The following is a 24,798-nucleotide window of genomic DNA, read 5'->3' as shown; positions in this document are numbered from 1 at the left end:
ATGTGATCCGATAACTCATGCATGCTGCGATTTATTTCCTTGGACCGGACCCCTATAGTATGACATGGGGACGAGTGCTATCCATTAAAAATGAAGGATAGTACTTGTCTGATTTTTACGGTCATGTGTAAAAGCCCTTACACATGCTTTGGATGCTAATGATCACCTTGATCATGCTCCACTTTTAGTAAATCGGGAATATGAATCTGGCAGATTTCTTTCATGGTATAAAATGTTTCAGAGATTTACATTCATTTGGTCTTCAGTTTATACAGGTCCTTCTCAAAAAATTAGCATATAGTGTTAAATTTCATTATTTACCATAATGTAATGATTACAATTAAACTTTCATATACTATAGATTCATTATCCACCAACTGAAATTTGTCAGGTCTTTTATTGTTTTAATACTGATGATTTTGGCCTACAACTCCTGATAACCCAAAAAACCTGTCTCAATAAATTAGCATATTTCACCCGTCCAATCAAATAAAAGTGTTTTTTAATAACAAACAAAAAAACCATAAAATAATAATGTTCAGTTATGCACTCAATACTTTGTCGGGAATCCTTTGGCAGAAATGACTGCTTCAATGCGGCGTGGCATGGAGGCAATCAGCCTGTGACACTGCTGAGATGTTATGGAGGCCCAGGATGCTTCAATAGCGGCCTTAAGCTCATCCAGAGTGTTGGGTCTTGCGTCTCTCAACTTTCTCTTCACAATATCCCACAGATTCTCTATGGGGTTCAGGTCAGGAGAGTTGGCAGGCCAATTGAGCACAGTAATACCATGGTCAGTAAACCATTTACCAGTGGTTTTGGCACTGTGAGCAGGTGCCAGGTCGTGCTGAAAAATGAAATCTTCATCTCCATAAAGCATTTCAGCCGATGGAAGCATGAAGTGCTCCAAAATCTCCTGATAGCTAGCTGCATTGACCCTGCCCTTGATGAAACACAGTGGACCAACACCAGCAGCTGACATGGCACCCCACACCATCACTGACTGTGGGTACTTGACACTGGACTTCAGGCATTTTGGCATTTCCTTCTCCCCAGTCTTCCTCCAGACTCTGGCACCTTGATTTCCGAATGACATGCAAAATTTGCTTTCATCAGAAAAAAGTACTTGGGACCACTTAGCAACAGTCCAGTGCTGCTTCTCTGTAGCCCAGGTCAGGCGCTTCTGCCGCTGTTTATGGTTCAAAAGTGGCTTTACCTGGGGAATGCGGCACCTGTAGCCCATTTCCTGCACACGCCTGTGCACGGTGGCTCTGGATGTTTCCACACCAGACTCAGTCCACTGCTTCCTCAGGTTCCGGTCACCTCTTCTCGTTGTACAGCGTTTTCTGCCACATTGTTTCCTTCCAACAGACTTACCATTGAGGTGCCTTGATACAGCACTCTGGGAACAGCCTATTTGTTGAGAAATTTCTTTCTGGGTCTTACCCTCTTGCTTGAGGGTGTCAATGATGGCCTTCTTGACATCTGTCAGGTTGCTAGTCTTACCCATGATGGGGGTTTTGAGTAATGAACCAGGCAGGGAGTTTTTAAAAGCCTCAGGTATCTTTTGCATGTGTTTAGAGTTAATTAGTTGATTCAGAAGATTAGGGTAATAGGTCATTTAGAGAACCTTTTCTTGATATGCTAATTTATTGAGACAGGTTTTTTGGGTTATCAGGAGTTGTATGCCAAAATCATCAGTATTAAAACAATAAAAGACCTGACAAATTTCAGTTGGTGGATAATGAATCTATAATATATGAAAGTTTAATTGTAATCATTACATTATGGTAAATAATGAAATTTAACACTATATGCTAATTTTTTGAGAAGGACCTGTATTTAATAAGATTCTAAAAGTTGTAGACAACCATAATTTCGACATTTTATCATTTTTTGGCATTATCCAATGAGGACTGACATAATCCCAAAGGGTTGATTACATAATCTGGGGATCCAACATAAACCACATTGATGTGTCACAGTATGCTGGGGCCTTAAGACTCTTTTCATATTAAAGAATTTATTTTCATTTTGGAATAACACAAAAGAGTCCCATTCAACAGAAAATAGCTTAGCAGCCTGAACTGCAGCATAAGTAGTAAATTTCAGGCATCGAAAAGTAAATATAATTGGAAGAGATAAGTCACTTCTTGGCAGAATGAAGTTCTTTCTATTGAACTGTCAAAGGAAATTATTAATGAATGTTGTGGCCAGATAAAAAAAAATCCTTAAAATGTGAGATGTGGAATAGGGTTCCATAAATTGTCAAAATTCAACTACACTATACTTTTTTGTGTGTGTCTCTTGCTGTTCCAATGCAGCAGGAGCCCAACATCTTGTTCTGTGTGAGGTCTGTGGTGGAATTACCTTTCTGGAAGATTGATAGAGTCATCATTCCAGGTTTGGTTTCAATAAACTAATACTCTCTGTGAAGCCAATTATAACGCCTTAGGGCCCTATTTAACACATGAATTGCTGGATAGGCATGTGAGACATGCAACACTCCTTTGGGACATAGAGCTGTCCTCCTTGCATTCTTTTTCTTGTCTTAGTGCATCAGTCTCAAAGATCAAGAACCTTCTATGAAGTCAATGAACTTACCCAAGTCAATGAAAACCAAGAGGGCACATGTATGTGTTTATAAGACTGAGGCTCATTGCCTTTGTTACTGTAGAGCTGTTATTTGTCATACTTTTGGATGTATGTTGATATGTTCATTAGGTTAGTCATAGTTATAGATTCCGAACAATGGAAAGCTGCGCTTTTGATGAGAACAACTATTTTTCCTCATTCGTTGGTAGTCTACCAATAAAAACGAATGTGCATGGTATTGACCATGAGAAAAATCATTAATATCATAGGAAATATCTAATGACCCAGCTGAAATAATAAAGATATAAAGGGAACCTGTCAGCAAGTTTTACATATAGAAGTAGAGATATACCTACAAAGATGACTGTCCCCCAATATTATATATTTTATGTAGAGATTGATATGCCACTCATGAGAAATCTAGCTGAAGACCTATATGCAAATCATGCTGAAAGCGCCCTAGGGGTGGGTCAATGCACTTGTGAATCCTTCTACCCCCAGTGATTTTACAGCCTGATTTGCATGTGGATCCTTTCTCAAGGCTTGCAAAAGGAATCTCTACACAAAAGTTATCATTTTAATGGGGGACTAGTTCCTATATACTGTAGCCATGTCATTATTTTCATATGTAAAGATATGGTTAAAGATTCACTTTAAAGAAAAGATATTGTCTATTGTGTTGTGGCCAAGTCTTCATCTTCAGACCAACACTAAGTTGACTGTAAATGAACACACTTAAAGCCATATTAAAAAAGTCACTATTAACAGCCGTGAATCCATGAAGCCATTATTATTCCTTAAGATGGTCATTAATATAAGATTATTTTTGGCTAATGTAAGGCAGTACTGGATGATCTGATGTGTCCGAAGCCTCCAGACTCTCCTGACTGATGGATTCCTTTTCAGTGCAAATCTGTGCTAAAACGCATTAACAAAGGTAGGTTTCTCTCTTTCTAGTGAAAACGAAGCAATGAGACCAAATGTATGTTCTCAGTGCAGACATACATGCTAGAGACGTCTTAGCATATAACTCCTAATTGTCTCTGCTTGTTTACTGTAAACCAAATTGGACTGTGATCTGTTTGGATAAGGGATTTCCTCCTTCAATCCCTGTCAACCCACTTGTATATACTGCATTGTGTACACTGTTACCAGTGGAAACTTGTGGTTTTTGTCTCTATGTAACTTTTTATAACATTATGTATGCTGTCGTACATTCTGTGACAAGCCTTGCAACAAAACCTGTTGGTTGACTGAAAGGTACAAGTTGTTTGGATTTTCTTCATGCTATCTTTTATGACTACTGTCCAAATTTCACATCAACTAGCAAAATTAAATAAGATTCTAGATTCTATTGGAAAGTTGTTGATAGAAGCCATTGTTTTGTCCATAGAATGTCAATTTCCTGTGTATATATGAATCTCTGAACCTGAACTGTATTATGAAAGGGTTCAAATTCAGTTTTAAGTGTGTAGGTAAATAAATAATAATACCCTGGTGGCTTTAACAAAGGAGTCTAGAAAACATTGTTTGTTTAGTCATGAGACTGACAAAAAGCTTTTGTATCTAAAGAGCAAAAGCAAACAAATGAGTGTAAAAGAACACACTTAAAGCCATACTCAAACACCAGCTATTGACAGCCTTGAATCCTGTGAATCCATGAAGCCAGTACTTGGCCTAAAGGTGGCCAGACCTATTAGATTATTGTTGGCAGAATCTAACCATTTATGGCACTACTAGATAATCATATGAAATGTCTGAAGCCCTCCAGACTCTCCCCTCGACAAATGATGGATAAGATAAGTTTGCTTCCATGAGAAATAAGACCAATAGGAGGCATCTGATAGGCACTTCCTCGATTTTTCCTATGGGGAACACATGCCTAATCGGTCTATTTGAGGGTGCATGTGTATTGGGCTAGTACTGAAGGTTGAAGGGGCAGCTATTAAGGCATTTAGTTCAGCTTTACTCAAACACCAACTGTTGACAGCCTTGGCTGTGAATCCATGAAGCCAGTACTAGGCCTAGAGGTGGCCGAAGATATTAGATTATTGTTGTCAGAATCTAAAGGTACCTTCACACTCAGCAACTTTACAACGAGAATGACAACGATCTGTGACGTTGCAGCGTCCTGGTTAGCGATCTCGTTGTGTTTGACACGCAGCAGCGATCTGGATCCCGCTGTGATATCGCTGTTCGGAGCTAGAAGTCCAGAACTTTATTTGGTCGTCAGGTCGGCGTGTATCGTTATGTTTGACAGAGAAAGCAACGATGCCAGCAATGTTTTACATGGAGCTAACGACCTGTGAGAACGATAAGTGAGTCACCGTTACGTCACTGGATCGCTCCTGCATCGTTCTGGAGCTGCTGTGTTTGACATCTCTACAGCGACCTAAACAGCGACGCTGCAGCGATTGGCTCGTTGTCTATATCGCTGCAGCGTCGCTGAGTGTGACGGTTGTTATGGACCTGGTGGTTAGGTGCACCAGGAATGACCTGATAGTTAAACACGGAATCAGGACGAGCTCTGGGGAAATGGGAACTCTGCTGACCGCAAACCCTACTCCTATCAACACAACTAGAAACAGCCGTGGAGCGTGCCTGACTCTGCCTAGACGCCTCTTCACAGCCTAAGAGCTAACTACCCCTAAAGAAAGGAAACAAAGCCTTACTTGCCTCAGAGAAATTTCCCTAAAGGTAAAAGCAGCCCCCCCACAAGTATTGACTGTGAGATAAGAGGAAATCACAAACACAGGATGAAATAGGTTTTAGCAAAGAGAGGCCAGTCTAACTAAACAGATTGAGGATAGAAAAGGGATCTTTGCGGTCAACACAAAAAGCTACAAAAACCACGCAGAGTGTGCAAAAAATACCCCCGCACCGACTCACGATGCGGTGGTGCCACTCTGCACCCCCAGAGCTTCCAGCTAGCCAGGTAGTTTCATGATAGCAAGCTGGACTAGAACTTAGCAAGAAAAACCATATGTAACAAATGAACAAGCAGGAACTTAGCTTGTGCTGGAGTAGACAGGTCCTCAGAAAGATCCAGGAGAGATCTGAACCAGTACTAGAACATTGACAGCTGGCATGGAGTAACGATCTGAGTGGAGTTAAATAGAGAATCAGCCTAGCCCCAAACGAGGGCAGCTGGAGAAGGAATCTCAGAACCAGCAGCTCCACTCACAGCCACCAGAGGGAGTCCACAGACAGAACTCACCGAAGTACCATTCATGACCACAGGAGGGAGTCCGAGAACGGAATTCACAACAGACGGTACCTTAACTATTTACAGCACTACTAGATAATCATCTAAAGTGTCTGAAGCCTTCCAGACTCTCCCCTCCACAGATGATAGATCAGATAAGCTTGTTCCCATGAGAAATAAGCCCAATAGGAGGCAATAGGAGGTACTTCCTCCACTTTTCCTATTGAGAACACATGCCTAATCGGTCTTATTGAGCGTGCATGTGTGTTGAGGTGGTACTAAAAGGGGGGCAGCTATTAAGGCATTTAGTTCAGCTCTAAGTGAACCAACAAGCAGGTTTGGTTGGACACAAAATAGATTAAACACATATGCAAGTGTACCTTAGATAGCTGTCGTGATCATTCGGTCGGCAGCAACCTTACACCCTCTCTCCTATAGAGAGGAGCGCTTGGTTTGTCAAGCGCTCATGTGTCCTCTGAGAGAGCCACTGCCAGACATCTCTGGCAGTGACATATCTCAGGGAGAACAAAAGGATCACCAGTCTGAAATCAGACATGCTTTATCTTCATCTCCCCCAACATCATCTGCCAGGGACTCCCATACACATTAATGTCGACTAAACTCACCAATACAGATGGTTTCAACTGAATGCCTAGTTTAAAGTGTATGATGGCCTTTATGATCAATTCCTGCTAATGGAGAGCCAATAAAAGGATACCCTACTAATGTCTTGGTACTATTCAATGCTGTACTAGTCCTTTCATTGGTGAAGCAGCACAACTTGTTTTCCAGCTTTTCATTATCTATGTGCCTGATGGCTAGTTCACAGCATAATTGGGTCCAATCACCTTCCGGGACTGTGTATCAATTATATACTTTATTGGTTAACTTACAATAAATCCTAAAGGCCCATTGATTATTGTAGAAATTCACAAAATACAAAAGAATTCTAAACTCCAATGTAGCAAAAAAGAGAAAGGGATTAGGGCATGAATCTACACATGCTCTAAACCATCTGTTTGCAGTACATTTCAATCACAGCCTAACCTCAGTGGTCCTGGAACACTATAAACATGGAGCTTTACCCATGCCTGGAATCATAAATTGCTCCTGGTCACTGGAGAATAATGGACAAACTGACACTAAAACCTGCAGCAAGACAGTTCTCACTCATCTGGGATAAGAAAGGGGGCCTGGCCCAATTTTTCCCTGAAAAGGCAAGAACATTTGGACAGAGCGCAGGGGCTGAAGGAGAATGATGTTCTCCAGTTTCACCCATTAGTGAACCAACTAACAAACACAATGGCGTTGTTATTCTTTTGCCATAAGCAACAAGACTCTGTGTGTGGGCAGCAGTTTAGTGAGGAGGAGGAGAAGTCGACCCCTTTTTGTCCTATTGATTTTGTTCTATTTGCATGACTTGAGCAAATTAAATGATGCAATATGGCTTTTTGTTACAAAACAAAGTGAAAGATACCACCCAGACACATATGTTGATTCGTAGAAGTTGTTTACATGAGAATAGAATGAAATCTACCGTGAACTAAGCATAAAAATTTGATTCAGCAATGGCCATTTTTCTTTACTGTGCTTGGGCCAGAAAGGCTGAAACACAAGTTTTCCAATAGTCTCTCAGGCCTTGACAACAACATACTTGCCACTAAGGAATTCTTAATTAAACTAAAAACAGGGTAGAGAAAAAGGGACACCTGATGGTTTATTTCACGTGCACTGATTCTTAATGAAATGATTTGTTAACACCAATGCAGATAAATGCACAATACAAAGGGCATATTTAACACAGTCACCATTCAAGAATCTGTCTTCCATTGTGGAGTAGAAGAATCCGTTGACAATAAAGTTGTGTAGACACAACTTTTTTGTCCACCTGAAAAAACTGATTTCAACTGGATCTCTTTTTTCCACATAGAAGTCTATGGAAAATGGAACGTTAATTAGCCATCCGTTTATCATTTGAAAATCTGTTTTTTGCTTACTGCATTAGTTCCAAATAGATGATTACTTGGAAGATCACATGTCCAGTAGTATATGCTTTGTTCCATTATACATGTCCAGAAGTACGGTATATGCTGTGTTCCATTATACATGTCCAGTAGTATATGTTGTGTTCCATTATACATGTCCAGTAGCATATGTTGTGTTCCATTATACATGTCCAGTAGTATATGTTGTGTTCCATTATATATGTCCAGAAGTATATGCTGTGTTCCATTATACATGTCCAGAAGTAAATGTTGTGTTCCATTATACATGTCCAGTAGTATATGCTGTATTCCATTATACATGTCCAGTAATATATGCTGTGTTCCATTATCCATATACAGTACATATCCCCCCTGATGAAGGACAAAAGTCCAAAACGTGCGTAGGGGTGCAGCAGATAGGATGTGGCGACCCTTCCCCCTCTTCCAAGGTAATACTCAGGATTAGTATCATTGCTATAATTTTTTTTTTTTTCCCTTGCACTGTGCACCTTAATTTTGACCCTCGGTAATGCTGCCATATGGAGGCTGTTGTTACATTGGATTGATGTGATATAAGCACATTGCACTTTTTTGACAGTTACATATACATGTATGTATAGCACATATTATGTGCATTTTAGGTGTGTTTTATAATAGTATATTTTTGCACTGTTGCACTTTCCTTTATTGCACTTTTATATATATCCTGAAGTAAACCTGATATATATATGGGAGGGTCTGCCACTATGAGTTATTTCAGCTATTATATGGGTTGATTCCATGTCCTATTATGCGCACCATTGTTTGTTTTTATATACTTATATTGCCATATAAATTCAATAAAGGCATTTTTTAAAATCTATCCCCTGTATGGTGTCTCTCTGGGGATCCATTGTCTGGTTGTTGGGCTGTTCTTCATTATATATGTCAGTAGTATATGTTGTGTTCCATTATACATGTCCAGCAGTATATGTTGTGTTCCATTATACATGTCCAGTAGTATATGCTTTGTTCCATTATACATATCCAGTAGTATATGTTGTGTTCCATTATACATGTCCAGTAGTATATGCTGTGTTCCATTATACAAGTCCAGTAGTATATGCTGTGTTCCATTATACCTGTCCAATAGTATATGCTTTGTTCCATTATACATGTCCAGTAGTATATGTTGTGTTCCATTATACATGTCCAGCAGTATATGTTGTGTTCCATTATACATGTCCAGTAGTATATGTTGTGTTCCATTATACATGTCCAAAAGTATATGCTGTGTTCCATTATACATGTCCAGAAGTATATGTTGTGTTCCATTATATATGTCCAGTAGTATATGCTATGTTCCATTATACATGTCCAGCAGTATATGTTGTGTTCCATTATACATGTCCAGTAGTATATGCTGTGTTCCATTATACATGTCCAGAAGTATATGTTGTGTTCCATTATATATGTCCAGTAGTATATGCTATGTTCCATTATACATGTCCAGTAGTATATGTTGTGTTCCATTATACATGTCCAGTAGTATATGTTGTGTTCCATTATACATGTCCAGTAGTATATGTTGTGTTCCATTATATATGTCAGTAGTATATGCTGTGTTCCATTATACATGTCCAGTAGTATATGTTGTGTTCCATTATACATGTCCAGTAGTATATGCTCTGTTCCATTATACATGTCCAGTAGTATATGCTGTGTTCCATTATATATGTCCAGCAGTATATGCTGTGTTCCATTATACCTGTCCAGTAGTATATGTTGTGTTCCATTATATATGTCAGTAGTATATGTTGTGTTCCATTATACATGTCCAGTAGTATATGTTGTGTTCCATTATACATGTCCAGTAGTATATGCTTTGTTCCATTATACATATCCAGTAGTATATGTTGTGTTCCATTATACATGTCCAGTAGTATATGCTTTGTTCCATTATACCTGTCCAGTAGTATATGTTGTGTTCCATTATACATGTCCAGTAGTATATGCTTTGTTCCATTATACATGTCCAGTAGTATATGCTATGTTCCATTATACATGTCCAGCAGTATATGTTGTGTTCCATTATACATGTCCAGTAGTATATGTTGTGTTCCATTATACATGTCCAGTAGTATATGTTGTGTTCCATTATACATATCCAGTAGTATATGTTGTGTTCCATTATACATGTCCAGTAGTATATGCTGTGTTCCATTATACATGTCCAGTAGTATATGCTGTGTTCCATTATACCTGTCCAGTAGTATATGCTTTGTTCCATTATACATGTCCAGTAGTATATGTTGTGTTCCATTATACATGTCCAGCAGTATATGTTGTGTTCCATTATACATGTCCAGTAGTATATGTTGTGTTCCATAATACATGTCCAGAAGTATATGCTGTGTTCCATTATACATGTCCAGAAGTATATGTTGTGTTCCATTATATATGTCCAGTAGTATATGCTATGTTCCATTATACATGTCCAGCAGTATATGTTGTGTTCCATTATACATGTCCAGTAGTATATGTTGTGTTCCATTATACATGTCCAGTAGTATATGTTGTGTTCCATTATATATGTCCAGTAGTATATGCTATGTTCCATTATACATGTCCAGTAGTATATGTTGTGTTCCATTATACATGTCCAGTAGTATGTGTTGTGTTCCATTATACATGTCCAGTAGTATATGCTCTGTTCCATTATACATGTCCAGTAGTATATGCTGTGTTCCATTATATATGTCCAGTAGTATATGCTATGTTCCATTATACATGTCCAGTAGTATATGTTGTGTTCCATTATACATGTCCAGTAGTATATGTTGTGTTCCATTATACATGTCCAGTAGTATATGTTGTGTTCCATTATATATGTCAGTAGTATATGCTGTGTTCCATTATACATGTCCAGTAGTATATGTTGTGTTCCATTATACATGTCCAGTAGTATATGCTCTGTTCCATTATACATGTCCAGTAGTATATGCTGTGTTCCATTATATATGTCCAGCAGTATATGTTGTGTTCCATTATACATGTCCAGTAGTATATGTTGTGTTCCATAATACATGTCCAGAAGTATATGCTGTGTTCCATTATACATGTCCAGAAGTATATGTTGTGTTCCATTATATATGTCCAGTAGTATATGCTATGTTCCATTATACATGTCCAGCAGTATATGTTGTGTTCCATTATACATGTCCAGTAGTATATGTTGTGTTCCATTATACATGTCCAGTAGTATATGTTGTGTTCCATTATATATGTCCAGTAGTATATGCTATGTTCCATTATACATGTCCAGCAGTATATGTTGTGTTCCATTATACATGTCCAGTAGTATATGTTGTGTTCCATTATACATGTCCAGTAGTATATGTTGTGTTCCATTATATATGTCCAGTAGTATATGCTATGTTCCATTATACATGTCCAGTAGTATATGTTGTGTTCCATTATACATGTCCAGTAGTATGTGTTGTGTTCCATTATACATGTCCAGTAGTATATGCTCTGTTCCATTATACATGTCCAGTAGTATATGCTGTGTTCCATTATATATGTCCAGTAGTATATGCTATGTTCCATTATACATGTCCAGTAGTATATGTTGTGTTCCATTATACATGTCCAGTAGTATATGTTGTGTTCCATTATACATGTCCAGTAGTATATGTTGTGTTCCATTATATATGTCAGTAGTATATGCTGTGTTCCATTATACATGTCCAGTAGTATATGTTGTGTTCCATTATACATGTCCAGTAGTATATGCTCTGTTCCATTATACATGTCCAGTAGTATATGCTGTGTTCCATTATATATGTCCAGCAGTATATGCTGTGTTCCATTATACCTGTCCAGTAGTATATGTTGTGTTCCATTATATATGTCAGTAGTATATGTTGTGTTCCATTATACATGTCCAGTAGTATATGTTGTGTTCCATTATACATGTCCAGTAGTATATGCTTTGTTCCATTATACATATCCAGTAGTATATGTTGTGTTCCATTATACATGTCCAGTAGTATATGCTGTGTTCCATTATACATGTCCAGTAGTATATGCTGTGTTCCATTATACCTGTCCAGTAGTATATGCTTTGTTCCATTATACATGTCCAGTAGTATATGTTGTGTTCCATTATACATGTCCAGCAGTATATGTTGTGTTCCATTATACATGTCCAGTAGTATATGTTGTGTTCCATAATACATGTCCAGAAGTATATGCTGTGTTCCATTATACATGTCCAGAAGTATATGTTGTGTTCCATTATATATGTCCAGTAGTATATGCTATGTTCCATTATACATGTCCAGCAGTATATGTTGTGTTCCATTATACATGTCCAGTAGTATATGTTGTGTTCCATTATATATGTCAGTAGTATATGCTGTGTTCCATTATACATGTCCAGTAGTATATGTTGTGTTCCATTATACATGTCCAGTAGTATATGCTCTGTTCCATTATACATGTCCAGTAGTATATGCTGTGTTCCATTATATATGTCCAGCAGTATATGCTGTGTTCCATTATACCTGTCCAGTAGTATATGTTGTGTTCCATTATATATGTCAGTAGTATATGTTGTGTTCCATTATACATGTCCAGTAGTATATGTTGTGTTCCATTATACATGTCCAGTAGTATATGCTTTGTTCCATTATACATATCCAGTAGTATATGTTGTGTTCCATTATACATGTCCAGTAGTATATGCTGTGTTCCATTATACATGTCCAGTAGTATATGCTGTGTTCCATTATACCTGTCCAGTAGTATATGCTTTGTTCCATTATACATGTCCAGTAGTATATGTTGTGTTCCATTATACATGTCCAGCAGTATATGTTGTGTTCCATTATACATGTCCAGTAGTATATGTTGTGTTCCATAATACATGTCCAGAAGTATATGCTGTGTTCCATTATACATGTCCAGAAGTATATGTTGTGTTCCATTATATATGTCCAGTAGTATATGCTATGTTCCATTATACATGTCCAGCAGTATATGTTGTGTTCCATTATACATGTCCAGTAGTATATGTTGTGTTCCATTATACATGTCCAGTAGTATATGTTGTGTTCCATTATATATGTCCAGTAGTATATGCTATGTTCCATTATACATGTCCAGCAGTATATGTTGTGTTCCATTATACATGTCCAGTAGTATATGTTGTGTTCCATTATACATGTCCAGTAGTATATGTTGTGTTCCATTATATATGTCCAGTAGTATATGCTATGTTCCATTATACATGTCCAGTAGTATATGTTGTGTTCCATTATACATGTCCAGTAGTATGTGTTGTGTTCCATTATACATGTCCAGTAGTATATGCTCTGTTCCATTATACATGTCCAGTAGTATATGCTGTGTTCCATTATATATGTCCAGTAGTATATGCTATGTTCCATTATACATGTCCAGTAGTATATGTTGTGTTCCATTATATATGTCAGTAGTATATGTTGTGTTCCATTATACATGTCCAGTAGTATATGTTGTGTTCCATTATACATGTCCAGTAGTATATGCTGTGTTCCATTATACATGTCCAGAAGTATATGTTGTGTTCCATTATATATGTCCAGTAGTATATGCTATGTTCCATTATACATGTCCAGTAGTATATGTTGTGTTCCATTATATATGTCAGTAGTATATGTTGTGTTCCATTATACATGTCCAGTAGTATATGTTGTGTTCCATTATACATGTCCAGTAGTATATGTTGTGTTCCATTATATATGTCAGTAGTATATGCTGTGTTCCATTATACATGTCCAGTAGTATATGTTGTGTTCCATTATACATGTCCAGTAGTATATGCTCTGTTCCATTATACATGTCCAGTAGTATATGCTGTGTTCCATTATATATGTCCAGCAGTATATGCTGTGTTCCATTATACCTGTCCAGTAGTATATGTTGTGTTCCATTATATATGTCAGTAGTATATGTTGTGTTCCATTATACATGTCCAGTAGTATATGTTGTGTTCCATTATACATGTCCAGTAGTATATGCTTTGTTCCATTATACATATCCAGTAATATATGTTGTGTTCCATTATACATGTCCAGTAGTATATGCTGTGTTCCATTATACATGTCCAGTAGTATATGCTGTGTTCCATTATACCTGTCCAGTAGTATATGCTTTGTTCCATTATACATGTCCAGTAGTATATGCTGTGTTCCATTATACCTGTCCAGTAGTATATGCTTTGTTCCATTATACCTGTCCAGTAGTATATGTTGTGTTCCATTATACATGTCCAGCAGTATATGTTGTGTTCCATTATACATGTCCAGTAGTATATGTTGTGTTCCATAATACATGTCCAGAAGTATATGCTGTGTTCCATTATACATGTCCAGAAGTATATGTTGTGTTCCATTATATATGTCCAGTAGTATATGCTATGTTCCATTATACATGTCCAGCAGTATATGTTGTGTTCCATTATACATGTCCAGTAGTATATGTTGTGTTCCATTATACATGTCCAGTAGTATATGTTGTGTTCCATTATATATGTCCAGTAGTATATGCTATGTTCCATTATACATGTCCAGTAGTATATGTTGTGTTCCATTATATATGTCAGTAGTATATGTTGTGTTCCATTATACATGTCCAGTAGTATATGTTGTGTTCCATTATACATGTCCAGTAGTATATGCTATGTTCCATTATACATGTCCAGCAGTATATGTTGTGTTCCATTATACATGTCCAGTAGTATATGTTGTGTTCCATTATACATGTCCAGTAGTATATGTTGTGTTCCATTATATATGTCCAGTAGTATATGCTCTGTTCCATTATACATGTCCAGTAGTATATGCTGTGTTCCATTATATATGTCCAGTAGTATATGCTATGTTCCATTATACATGTCCAGTAGTATATGTTGTGTTCCATTATATATGTCAGTAGTATATGTTGTGTTCCATTATACATGTCCAGTAGTATATGTTGTGTTCCATTATATATGTCCAGTAGTATATGCTGTGTTCCATTATACATGTCCAGTAGTATATGCTGTGTTCCATTATATATGTCCAGTAGTATATGTTGTGTTCCATTACATATGTCAGTAGTATATGTTGTGTTCCATTATACATGTCCAGTAGTATATGTTGTGTTCCATTATATATGTCCAGTAGTATATGCTGTGTTCCATTATACATGTCCAGTAGTATATGCTGTGTTCCATTATATATGTCCAGTAGTATATGTTGTGTTCCATTATATATGTCAGTAGTATATGTTGTGTTCCATTATACATGTCCAGTAGTATATGCTGTGTTCCATTATATATGTCCAGTAGTATATGCTGTGTTCCATTATACCTGTCCAGTAGTATATGTTGTGTTCCATTATATATGTCAGTAGTATATGTTTTGTTCCATTATACATGTCCAGTAGTATATGTTGTGTTCCATTATATATGTCCAGTAGTATATGCTGTGTTCCATTATACATGTCCAGTAGTATATGCTGTGTTCCATTATATATGTCCAGTAGTATATGTTGTGTTCCATTATATATGTCAGTAGTATATGTTGTGTTCCATTATACATGTCCAGTAGTATATGCTGTGTTCCATTATACATGTCCAGTAGTATATGCTCTGTTCCATTATACATGTCCAGTTGTATATGTTGTGTTCCATTATACATGTCCAGTAGTATATGCTCTGTTCCATTATACATATCCAGTAGTATATGTTGTGTTCCATTATACATGTCCAGTAGTATATGCTCTGTTCCATTATACATGTCCAGTAGTATATGCTCTGTTCCATTATACATGTCCAGTAGTATATGCTGTGTTCCATTATACCTGTCCAGTAGTATATGTTGTGTTCCATTATACATGTCCAGTAGTATACGTTGTGTTCCATTATACATGTTCCGTAGTATATGCTGTGTTCCATTATACCTGTCCAGTAGTATATGCTTTGTTCCATTATACATGTCCAGTAGTATATGTTGTGTTCCATTATACATGTCCAGTAGTATATGTTGTGTTCCATTATACATGTCCAGTAGTATATGTTGTGTTCCATTATACATGTCCAGTAGTATATGCTTTGTTCCATTATACATATCCAGTAGTATATGCTGTGTTCCATTATACCTGTCCAGTAGTATATGCTTTGTTCCATTATACCTGTCCAGTAGTATATGTTGTGTTCCATTATACATGTCCAGCAGTATATGTTGTGTTCCATTATACATGTCCAGTAGTATATGTTGTGTTCCATAATACATGTCCAGAAGTATATGCTGTGTTCCATTATACATGTCCAGAAGTATATGTTGTGTTCCATTATATATGTCCAGTAGTATATGCTATGTTCCATTATACATGTCCAGCAGTATATGTTGTGTTCCATTATACATGTCCAGTAGTATATGTTGTGTTCCATTATACATGTCCAGTAGTATATGTTGTGTTCCATTATATATGTCCAGTAGTATATGCTATGTTCCATTATACATGTCCAGTAGTATATGTTGTGTTCCATTATATATGTCAGTAGTATATGTTGTGTTCCATTATACATGTCCAGTAGTATATGTTGTGTTCCATTATACATGTCCAGTAGTATATGCTATGTTCCATTATACATGTCCAGCAGTATATGTTGTGTTCCATTATACATGTCCAGTAGTATATGTTGTGTTCCATTATACATGTCCAGTAGTATATGTTGTGTTCCATTATATATGTCCAGTAGTATATGCTCTGTTCCATTATACATGTCCAGTAGTATATGCTGTGTTCCATTATATATGTCCAGTAGTATATGCTATGTTCCATTATACATGTCCAGTAGTATATGTTGTGTTCCATTATATATGTCAGTAGTATATGTTGTGTTCCATTATACATGTCCAGTAGTATATGTTGTGTTCCATTATATATGTCCAGTAGTATATGCTGTGTTCCATTATACATGTCCAGTAGTATATGCTGTGTTCCATTATATATGTCCAGTAGTATATGTTGTGTTCCATTACATATGTCAGTAGTATATGTTGTGTTCCATTATACATGTCCAGTAGTATATGTTGTGTTCCATTATATATGTCCAGTAGTATATGCTGTGTTCCATTATACATGTCCAGTAGTATATGCTGTGTTCCATTATATATGTCCAGTAGTATATGTTGTGTTCCATTATATATGTCAGTAGTATATGTTGTGTTCCATTATACATGTCCAGTAGTATATGCTGTGTTCCATTATATATGTCCAGTAGTATATGCTGTGTTCCATTATACCTGTCCAGTAGTATATGTTGTGTTCCATTATATATGTCAGTAGTATATGTTTTGTTCCATTATACATGTCCAGTAGTATATGTTGTGTTCCATTATATATGTCCAGTAGTATATGCTGTGTTCCATTATACATGTCCAGTAGTATATGCTGTGTTCCATTATATATGTCCAGTAGTATATGTTGTGTTCCATTATATATGTCAGTAGTATATGTTGTGTTCCATTATACATGTCCAGTAGTATATGCTGTGTTCCATTATACATGTCCAGTAGTATATGCTCTGTTCCATTATACATGTCCAGTTGTATATGTTGTGTTCCATTATACATGTCCAGTAGTATATGCTCTGTTCCATTATACATATCCAGTAGTATATGTTGTGTTCCATTATACATGTCCAGTAGTATATGCTCTGTTCCATTATACATGTCCAGTAGTATATGCTCTGTTCCATTATACATGTCCAGTAGTATATGCTGTGTTCCATTATACCTGTCCAGTAGTATATGTTGTGTTCCATTATACATGTCCAGTAGTATACGTTGTGTTCCATTATACATGTTCCGTAGTATATGCTGTGTTCCATTATACCTGTCCAGTAGTATATGCTTTGTTCCATTATACATGTCCAGTAGTATATGTTGTGTTCCATTATACATGTCCAGTAGTATATGTTGTGTTCCATTATACATGTCCAGTAGTATATGTTGTGTTCCATTATACATGTCCAGTAGTATATGCTTTGTTCCATTATACATATCCAGTAGTATATGTTGTGTTCCATTTGGAAAGGATACATTTTTTACTCACTGTATGTGGAAACAAAATATGTCCAGTAGTACAGCTTATGTTAAATATTTATTCTTCCACCTCCAGTAAGAAAAAAAGTATCTTTTTCAAATGGGAGAAAAATGAATGACTATTTAACAAATTCATTTTTGTTACAAAAATGGATCCAGTTGAAATAATTTTTTTTTCAGTTGGACAAAAACAATGTGTCTGCACAACTTTTTTGTCAACAGATTTCTGCTTGGATCCGTTCTAAAGGATGATTACTGGGCATGTGAGGTTAACCTATAGCATGACCAAGAAGTATCTTACACTTAATATCCTATCAGGTGAAAAGCAGCTATTGCAATATATCCAACCTGGTGGTCAAGGACTTATGTGTCAATCAAGGACGACGCTGGTAAAAGTAAAGCTTTAATTACATCTGACATTTAACATTCTCCATCTAGAATAGTTTTGATTCACATATAACCAAGGAGGGTTGTCATGTAACTTTTTATATATATTTTCATGGTTCTTTAATAGGACCTGTTTGGTTCTTCTCTGCACAATATGCCACAGCGCTCAAGCACTTAGCTTTTCATCACAGCGGACTAAAGCCAATAAAGGAGCGACATTAATCTCTATGATATCACTGGCCAAGGGACCGAGGGTCAGGTTTAGGCTCCATGTGACTCTTCAGCTGTTAGCGCACACCACAACAATGACCTGGATAGGGAGCAAGCTTGTAGGAGTCCTGGCACACACAACCTGCCTTCTGTCCGGTGTAAGATGCCTCATCGCCCCCAGATGACTCGACAAGAAATAAATAGAAGTTATAGACTTTTGCTCATAATGATTGACATGTACAATAGTAAATATCAGCTATTAATGATCACTCATTGCATTTTAGGCTCTTGACTGCCAAGATCTTATGAAGTTCGCAGAAGGTGTAGGAAGTGACGAACGTGTCAAGATAAACATCTACACCAGCATCTATTTTCTACTTCAAAATTTGGCTCGAAGTGCGGATCTTTTCTGTGTGGTCTGTAACATGAGGCTTGTTTGCAAGGATGTCTCTGTCCATGGTATGGGTAAGATGTAGCGGAGGTACAATGCCTGAGCATCTAAGGTAATCACTATAGCAACAAGAAAACGCAAAACAACCATCTGATTTCTAAGCCAACGTTTGGTCCTGGTCACACCACCATGCACGTTCGTTTCTGTCTCGGTGACAGTATTTACTTTATGCTGACATAATCTATCAAGTCCGGTTTTGAGAATGTGAAAACACAAGTCATTTCTTCGCACATGTACTGTACATATTGGGTTGATGGACGCGGCCCCCCGTTTCACGCTCCTATTTATGGCTAAATAGACAAACATATACAAGAATCTAAAAACAAGTGCCTACACTTATCGGATTTATTGTGACACATGGAAATTCCCACCCACTCTGTGTATAAACAGGATTCTGCTTACCTATATATGTATATAAAGCCGACTTACAAACACTAATACAACTTTTTCTTCACGGTGTGTATATAGTATAGAATTAACTTAAACACATGCAGGGTATATTTACTGTAAAGAAATGCATCCAGGCACGCATCCTGTCCCTCCAGCTTATAAACACCATTAAAAGGTACACAGATGGTAACACAAACACTATCAACATGTGTATACAAACGTACACATACCATCTCGCTGTTAACCCCTTATATACAAATAATCTCAATGCTGACATTAGCTAGGAAAGATAAGACGGAGGGCGGGTTGAATGGTTGACATGTTCCCAATGGCCAAATTCAGCCCACTCATAACCCGCTGTGGCTAGTGCAATGTATCCTAGATTAGGGGCAGTGGGTATTAATTGGACATCAAACTTCACTTTTTACACTCAGTCATGTTCACACGTTCAGTATTTGGTGAGTTTTTACCTCAGCATTTGTAAGCCAAACCCAGGAGTCGGTGATAAACATGTGAGTGGGGACGTGTTTCTATTATACTTTTCCTCTGATTGTTCCTCTCCTGGTTTTGAGTTACAGATACTGAGGTAAAATACTGACCAAATACTGCACGTGTGAACGTGGTCCTGATGATAAAACCTTAAGACCACACCAGATGTTATAGTGATTCATTTTTGTTGCCACACCTGTTTTTCAATGGCCGATATACTAACGATCACATGTCCCCTATTTTGCACATGAAGCCTACAATCAAATGAGATTTGTAATGTCATATCTCATCTTTACATTCAATAAGCGGCGCCTACAAATGACTGGTGAGATATGATGCAGAAGCCACTTTTTATCACATATCCTGCTTTCATCGTAGCGCAGAAGTTTGGTGGGCGGCAGGTCACTGCACATCTATGTTCTCCATGTATACAGAATGTACTAATGATAGATATTAATCCTATAAAAGTTTAGGAAATACAGATGAGCCTCAGATTCCAGCACTTTTGACCATGTAAGGCTACTTTCACACTAGCGTCGTGTACTGCACGTCGCAATGCGTCGTTGTGGATAAAAAACGCATCCTGCAAAGTTGCCCGCAGGATGCGTTTTTTCTCCATAGACTTTTATTAGCGACGCATTGCGACATGTCGCAACCATCGGGCGACGGTTGTGCCGTGTTTTGGCGCACCGCCGCCACAAAAAGTTACATGTAACGTTTTTTTGTGCGTCGAGTCCGCCATTTTCGTCCACGCATGGGCGGCTGAAGCTCCGCCCCCTCCTCCCCGGACCATACAATGGGGCAGCGGAAGCGTTGCAAGACTGCTTCCGCTGCCCACGTCAGGCATTTTTTGCACAGTATGCGTCGGTACGTCGGGCCAACGCAGCGCGATGGCCCCGTACTGATGCTAGTGTGAAAGCAGCCTTAGTGTGTAGTCCAACCTGCACTCAATCTTCCTGCAGTCAACCTGCCTGCACTCAACCTGCCTGCACTCAGCCTGCCTGCACTCAATCTGCCTGCACTCAATCTGCCTGCACTCAATCTGTCTGCCTGCACTCTGCCTGCCTGCACTCAACCTGCCTGCACTCAATCTGTCTGCCTGCACTCTGCCTGCCTGCACTCAATCTGTCTGCCTCCACTCTGCCTGCACTCAATCTGCCTGCACTCAGCCTGCCTGCACTCAGCCTGCCTGCACTCAACCTGCCTGCACTCAATCTGTCTGCCTGCACTCTGCCTGCCTGCACTCAACCTGTCTGCACTCTACCTGCCTGCACTCTGTCTGCCTGCACTCTACCTGCCTGCACTCAGCCTGCCTGCACTCTACCTGCCTCCACTCAGCCTGGCTGCCTCCACTCAACCTGCCTGCACTCAGCCTGCCTGCACTAAACCTGCCTCCACTCAGCCTGTCTGCACCCAGCCCACCTGCACTCAGCCTGCCTGCACTAAATCTGCCTGCACTCTGCCTGTCTGCACTCTGCCCGTCTGCACCCAGCCCGCCTGCACTCTGCCCGCCTGCACTCTGCCTGTCTGCACTCTGCCCGCCTGCACTCTGCCCGTCTGCACCCAGCCTGCCTGCACCCTGCCCGCCTGCACTCTGCCCGTCTGCACTCTGCCCGCTTGCACTCTGCCCGCCTGCACTCTGCCCGCCTGCACTCTGCCTGTCTGCACCCAGCCTGCCTGCATTCTGCCTGCCTGCTTCCCTCACATGTGATGCTTTGGAGCCTCTTAGTGTCAAGAGTTGTTAGCACAGATGGAGAAGTTCTACCAGCACAATCTACATGGAGGTTCTCCTCACTACAACCTGTGGCTTACCCATCTCTTGTGGAACGTGCTGAACACTTTGGAAGTACAACTCCCAGCAGAGCTCCAGCTGCTTCATGCATACTTTTACTATCTTGTCTACATATTCCATTTGATGTAGGAAAAATCTGATACATCATTCAGCATAGAAAATAAAGTTCTTCTCAGAGGTAGCTCATCCATATCAGGGAACTATCACTCTCAGCAGAACTCCTACTGTAATATTTAATAGTAGATACCTTGATTATTAATATCTGACACTCTAAACATCAGCTCTTCTTATAGCTATACCTTATCTGACCAAGTGTAGGGTGTTAGTACCAGATGGCAGGCACGAATGTATCTGTACAATATCACTGATAAAAAAGAGATATTTGTGCACAGCTGAAAAAAAAAACCCAACTTGTAGGAACTAAATGAAAAAACTCTTCCAGACACCTGCAGACACCAACACGTGCTTGTGCCGTGCCAAGCAGCAGCCCACCAGGACCTCGGTGCCCCCAGAGGCTCGTTGCTGGCTGCTTACCTTGGGGTCTATGTGCATGCCTGTGCTCTCAGGTTTGGGGCAGCAGGAGAGTCGGGGATACAGTCCTCTGCATCCAGCTCCCCCCATGTCCAGGCTCTGTAACTTCCTATGCCTCTTTTTTACTCGTTTTGGGGGGTTCCCATTTAGGCACCTTCTCCTCCTGGCAGCAGAGTCACTCTTCTCCCCATACTTCGCTTCACACTCCAGAAGCAGCAGCAGCGCAGTTCCCCAAATCAGCATCCACTGGAGCATCAGCATCTTCCTCCCGGCACAGTCCAGAGAGAGTCCTGAGCAGCCCAGGTGTCCTGAGGGCAGGTCGGGCAGTGGCGAGCAGTGTGGCGGCACAGTGCGGGAATGGCTCTGCGCTACAGCTGCCTGGGACTGTGCTGCTCTCACATCTCCTCGGGGCTCTCATGTTTCGCTCCTCTTTTTGCTTCTTTTTAAGTGGAGCACAAGGAGGTGCTGCCACCCCGCGCCCCCTGACGTCACTGCCCCCTGTCCACACGCCAGGCACCGGAGTGGGGCTGGGATTTGTGGGCTGCCCACCATAGCATGCTGGACCCTGCCCTGTGGGCACCAGTGCAGCAGTGCTGGAGGATGCCTCACTGCAAAACGTGCAGCATCCGAGCTGTGTGCAGCATCCGAGCTGTGTGCAGCATCCGAGCAGTCCACCACGTCAGCTTATAATAACTAGATAGCTAGAAAATCAGATATAGTGTGATATAATGACGTGTCAAATCATGGCTATGTCATGTCAAATGTATTTATATATATTATATATAATCATATAGTGTGATATAATGACGTGTCAAATCATGGCTATGTCATGTCAAATGTATTTATATATATATATATATATATATATATATATATATATATATATATATATAGTGTGATATAATGACGTAAAATAATGAATGGCTATATCATGTAAAATATATATATAATATATATATAATCATTTGTGAGGAAAATAAAATATTATAGGTTCTATAGGCTTGACAACACTTGAAAAAGGTTATTGCGAATTTGCAGGACAGGTTTTCACCCACTGATATGCAAAATCCTCAACAATGCAAAAAATAAGGTAAAATTCTTATGGGATCCATGCATATTTTGCACTCACAAATATACACATGGCCGTATTTGGATACATTCGCATCTTTCCTATAGGAAGTATGATGTGTGTTTTCAGGGCTCGCTCACACTAGCGTATGCATTGGACGAGTGAAATAGGATGTTTCATTGGATAGCACTCGGCCACTGTTATTCAATTGGTAAGTGTTGATGCCTGATTTTTTCACTCTGTCAGTGAAAAAAAATTACAGCATGCAGCAATTTCACTTGGAAGTTAGAAGCCTTTCATTCATTCAAGTCTATTGTTGCATGGAATTCATCGGACTGCACTCGGATGACATCTGAGTGCAGTCCGATTTCCTCGGACTAACAGAATGGAGGAGATGGAGACATTTTGTTCTCCACCGTTTCCTGACAGTGTGCTTCGGTTCTTTCATCCGAGAGAATCAGGTCACTCTATGATGACACTGGGATCAATCTCTGATCAGAGTTTCATTAGTGTCATTAGCATAATCAACCTTATTCTCTCAGATGAGGGAATCTAAGGTGGTGAGAGCGAGCCCTTACAAGAGAATCCACAGCAGACTTCGAATTTCTGATGCTGATCTGCCATAGATCTGCTGAACGATAAACCTGTTTTCATTCGATGGCACTAATCTAAAAATTATTTTACAAGGTTTTTTTATTGCTTGAATTAGATGATTGGGTCAATATATTTTATTATTTTAAGAAAGGCTAAAAAGCTAGAGAATGTGCTTAAAACAGTGCGAATTTTAGGATTTTGATAAACCCCATAATAAATGAAAACCCAGATGCCTATGTACCTGCATCGTTTTAGAAGGAGAAAACATTTCTGGAAAACATAAGGGTTTTTTTTTTAGCAGTAGCTTTCCTGACAACTCTTTTTAACTCTTTAGCGCCAGAGCCCGTTTTCACCTTGCCAACCAGGCCAATTCTTTCAATTCTAACCAACGTCACTTTATGTGGTAATTACTCTTGAACCGCTTCAATGTGTTCAAGTGATTCTGAAATTGATTTTTCATGACATATTGTATTTCATGTTAGTAGTAAAGCTAAGTCAATATTGTTTGCATTTATTTGTGAAAATATCGGAATTTTGGTGAAAATGTAGACATTTTCGCAATTTTCAAACTTTTACTTTCTTATGCCTTTAAATCAGATATATCAAACAAAATAGTTAATAAATAACATTTCCCACCTGTCAACTTTACATCAGCACAATTTTTTAAGCAATCTTTTGGGGTAGGAAGTTAGAAGGGTTAAAAGTTGATCAGTAATTTCTCAATTTTCCTACAAAATTGATAAAATGAAATTTTTGAAGGGCCACATCACGTTTGAAGTGACTTTAAAGGTCTTATTTGATAGAAAATACACAAAAGTGACACCATTTTAAAAACTACACCCCTGAAAGTGCTCAAAACCACATTTGAGAAGTTTATTAGCCCTTCAGTTGCGGAATTAAAGCAACATGGAAGGAACAAATGAAAATTTTACTTTTTGTCACAAAAATGTTACTTTAGCGCCAAATTTTGCATTTTCACAAG

The 24,798-nt window shown here is 38.7% G+C and overlaps 1 protein-coding gene across 1 annotated transcript in view; it reads right to left on the bottom strand.

Annotated features, from left to right (window-relative positions):
* HHIP (hedgehog interacting protein) overlaps positions 1–22,581 on the bottom strand; it is a 183,733-nt gene extending 161,152 nt beyond the window's left edge. Inside the window, exon 1 of the mRNA XM_077279270.1 lies at positions 22,157–22,581. Within this exon, the coding sequence (XP_077135385.1) occupies positions 22,157–22,414 (258 nt within the window). The 5' untranslated portion in view covers positions 22,415–22,581. The remainder of the gene's footprint in view (positions 1–22,156) is intronic.
* Between the last annotated feature and the right edge of the window lie 2,217 nt (positions 22,582–24,798).

This window comes from Ranitomeya variabilis, chromosome 1, assembly GCF_051348905.1.
Source record: "Ranitomeya variabilis isolate aRanVar5 chromosome 1, aRanVar5.hap1, whole genome shotgun sequence".
Taxonomy (NCBI): domain Eukaryota; kingdom Metazoa; phylum Chordata; class Amphibia; order Anura; family Dendrobatidae; genus Ranitomeya; species Ranitomeya variabilis.
Note: the sequence above shows the minus strand (reverse complement) of the source record. Positions and strands in the feature narration are given on the sequence as shown.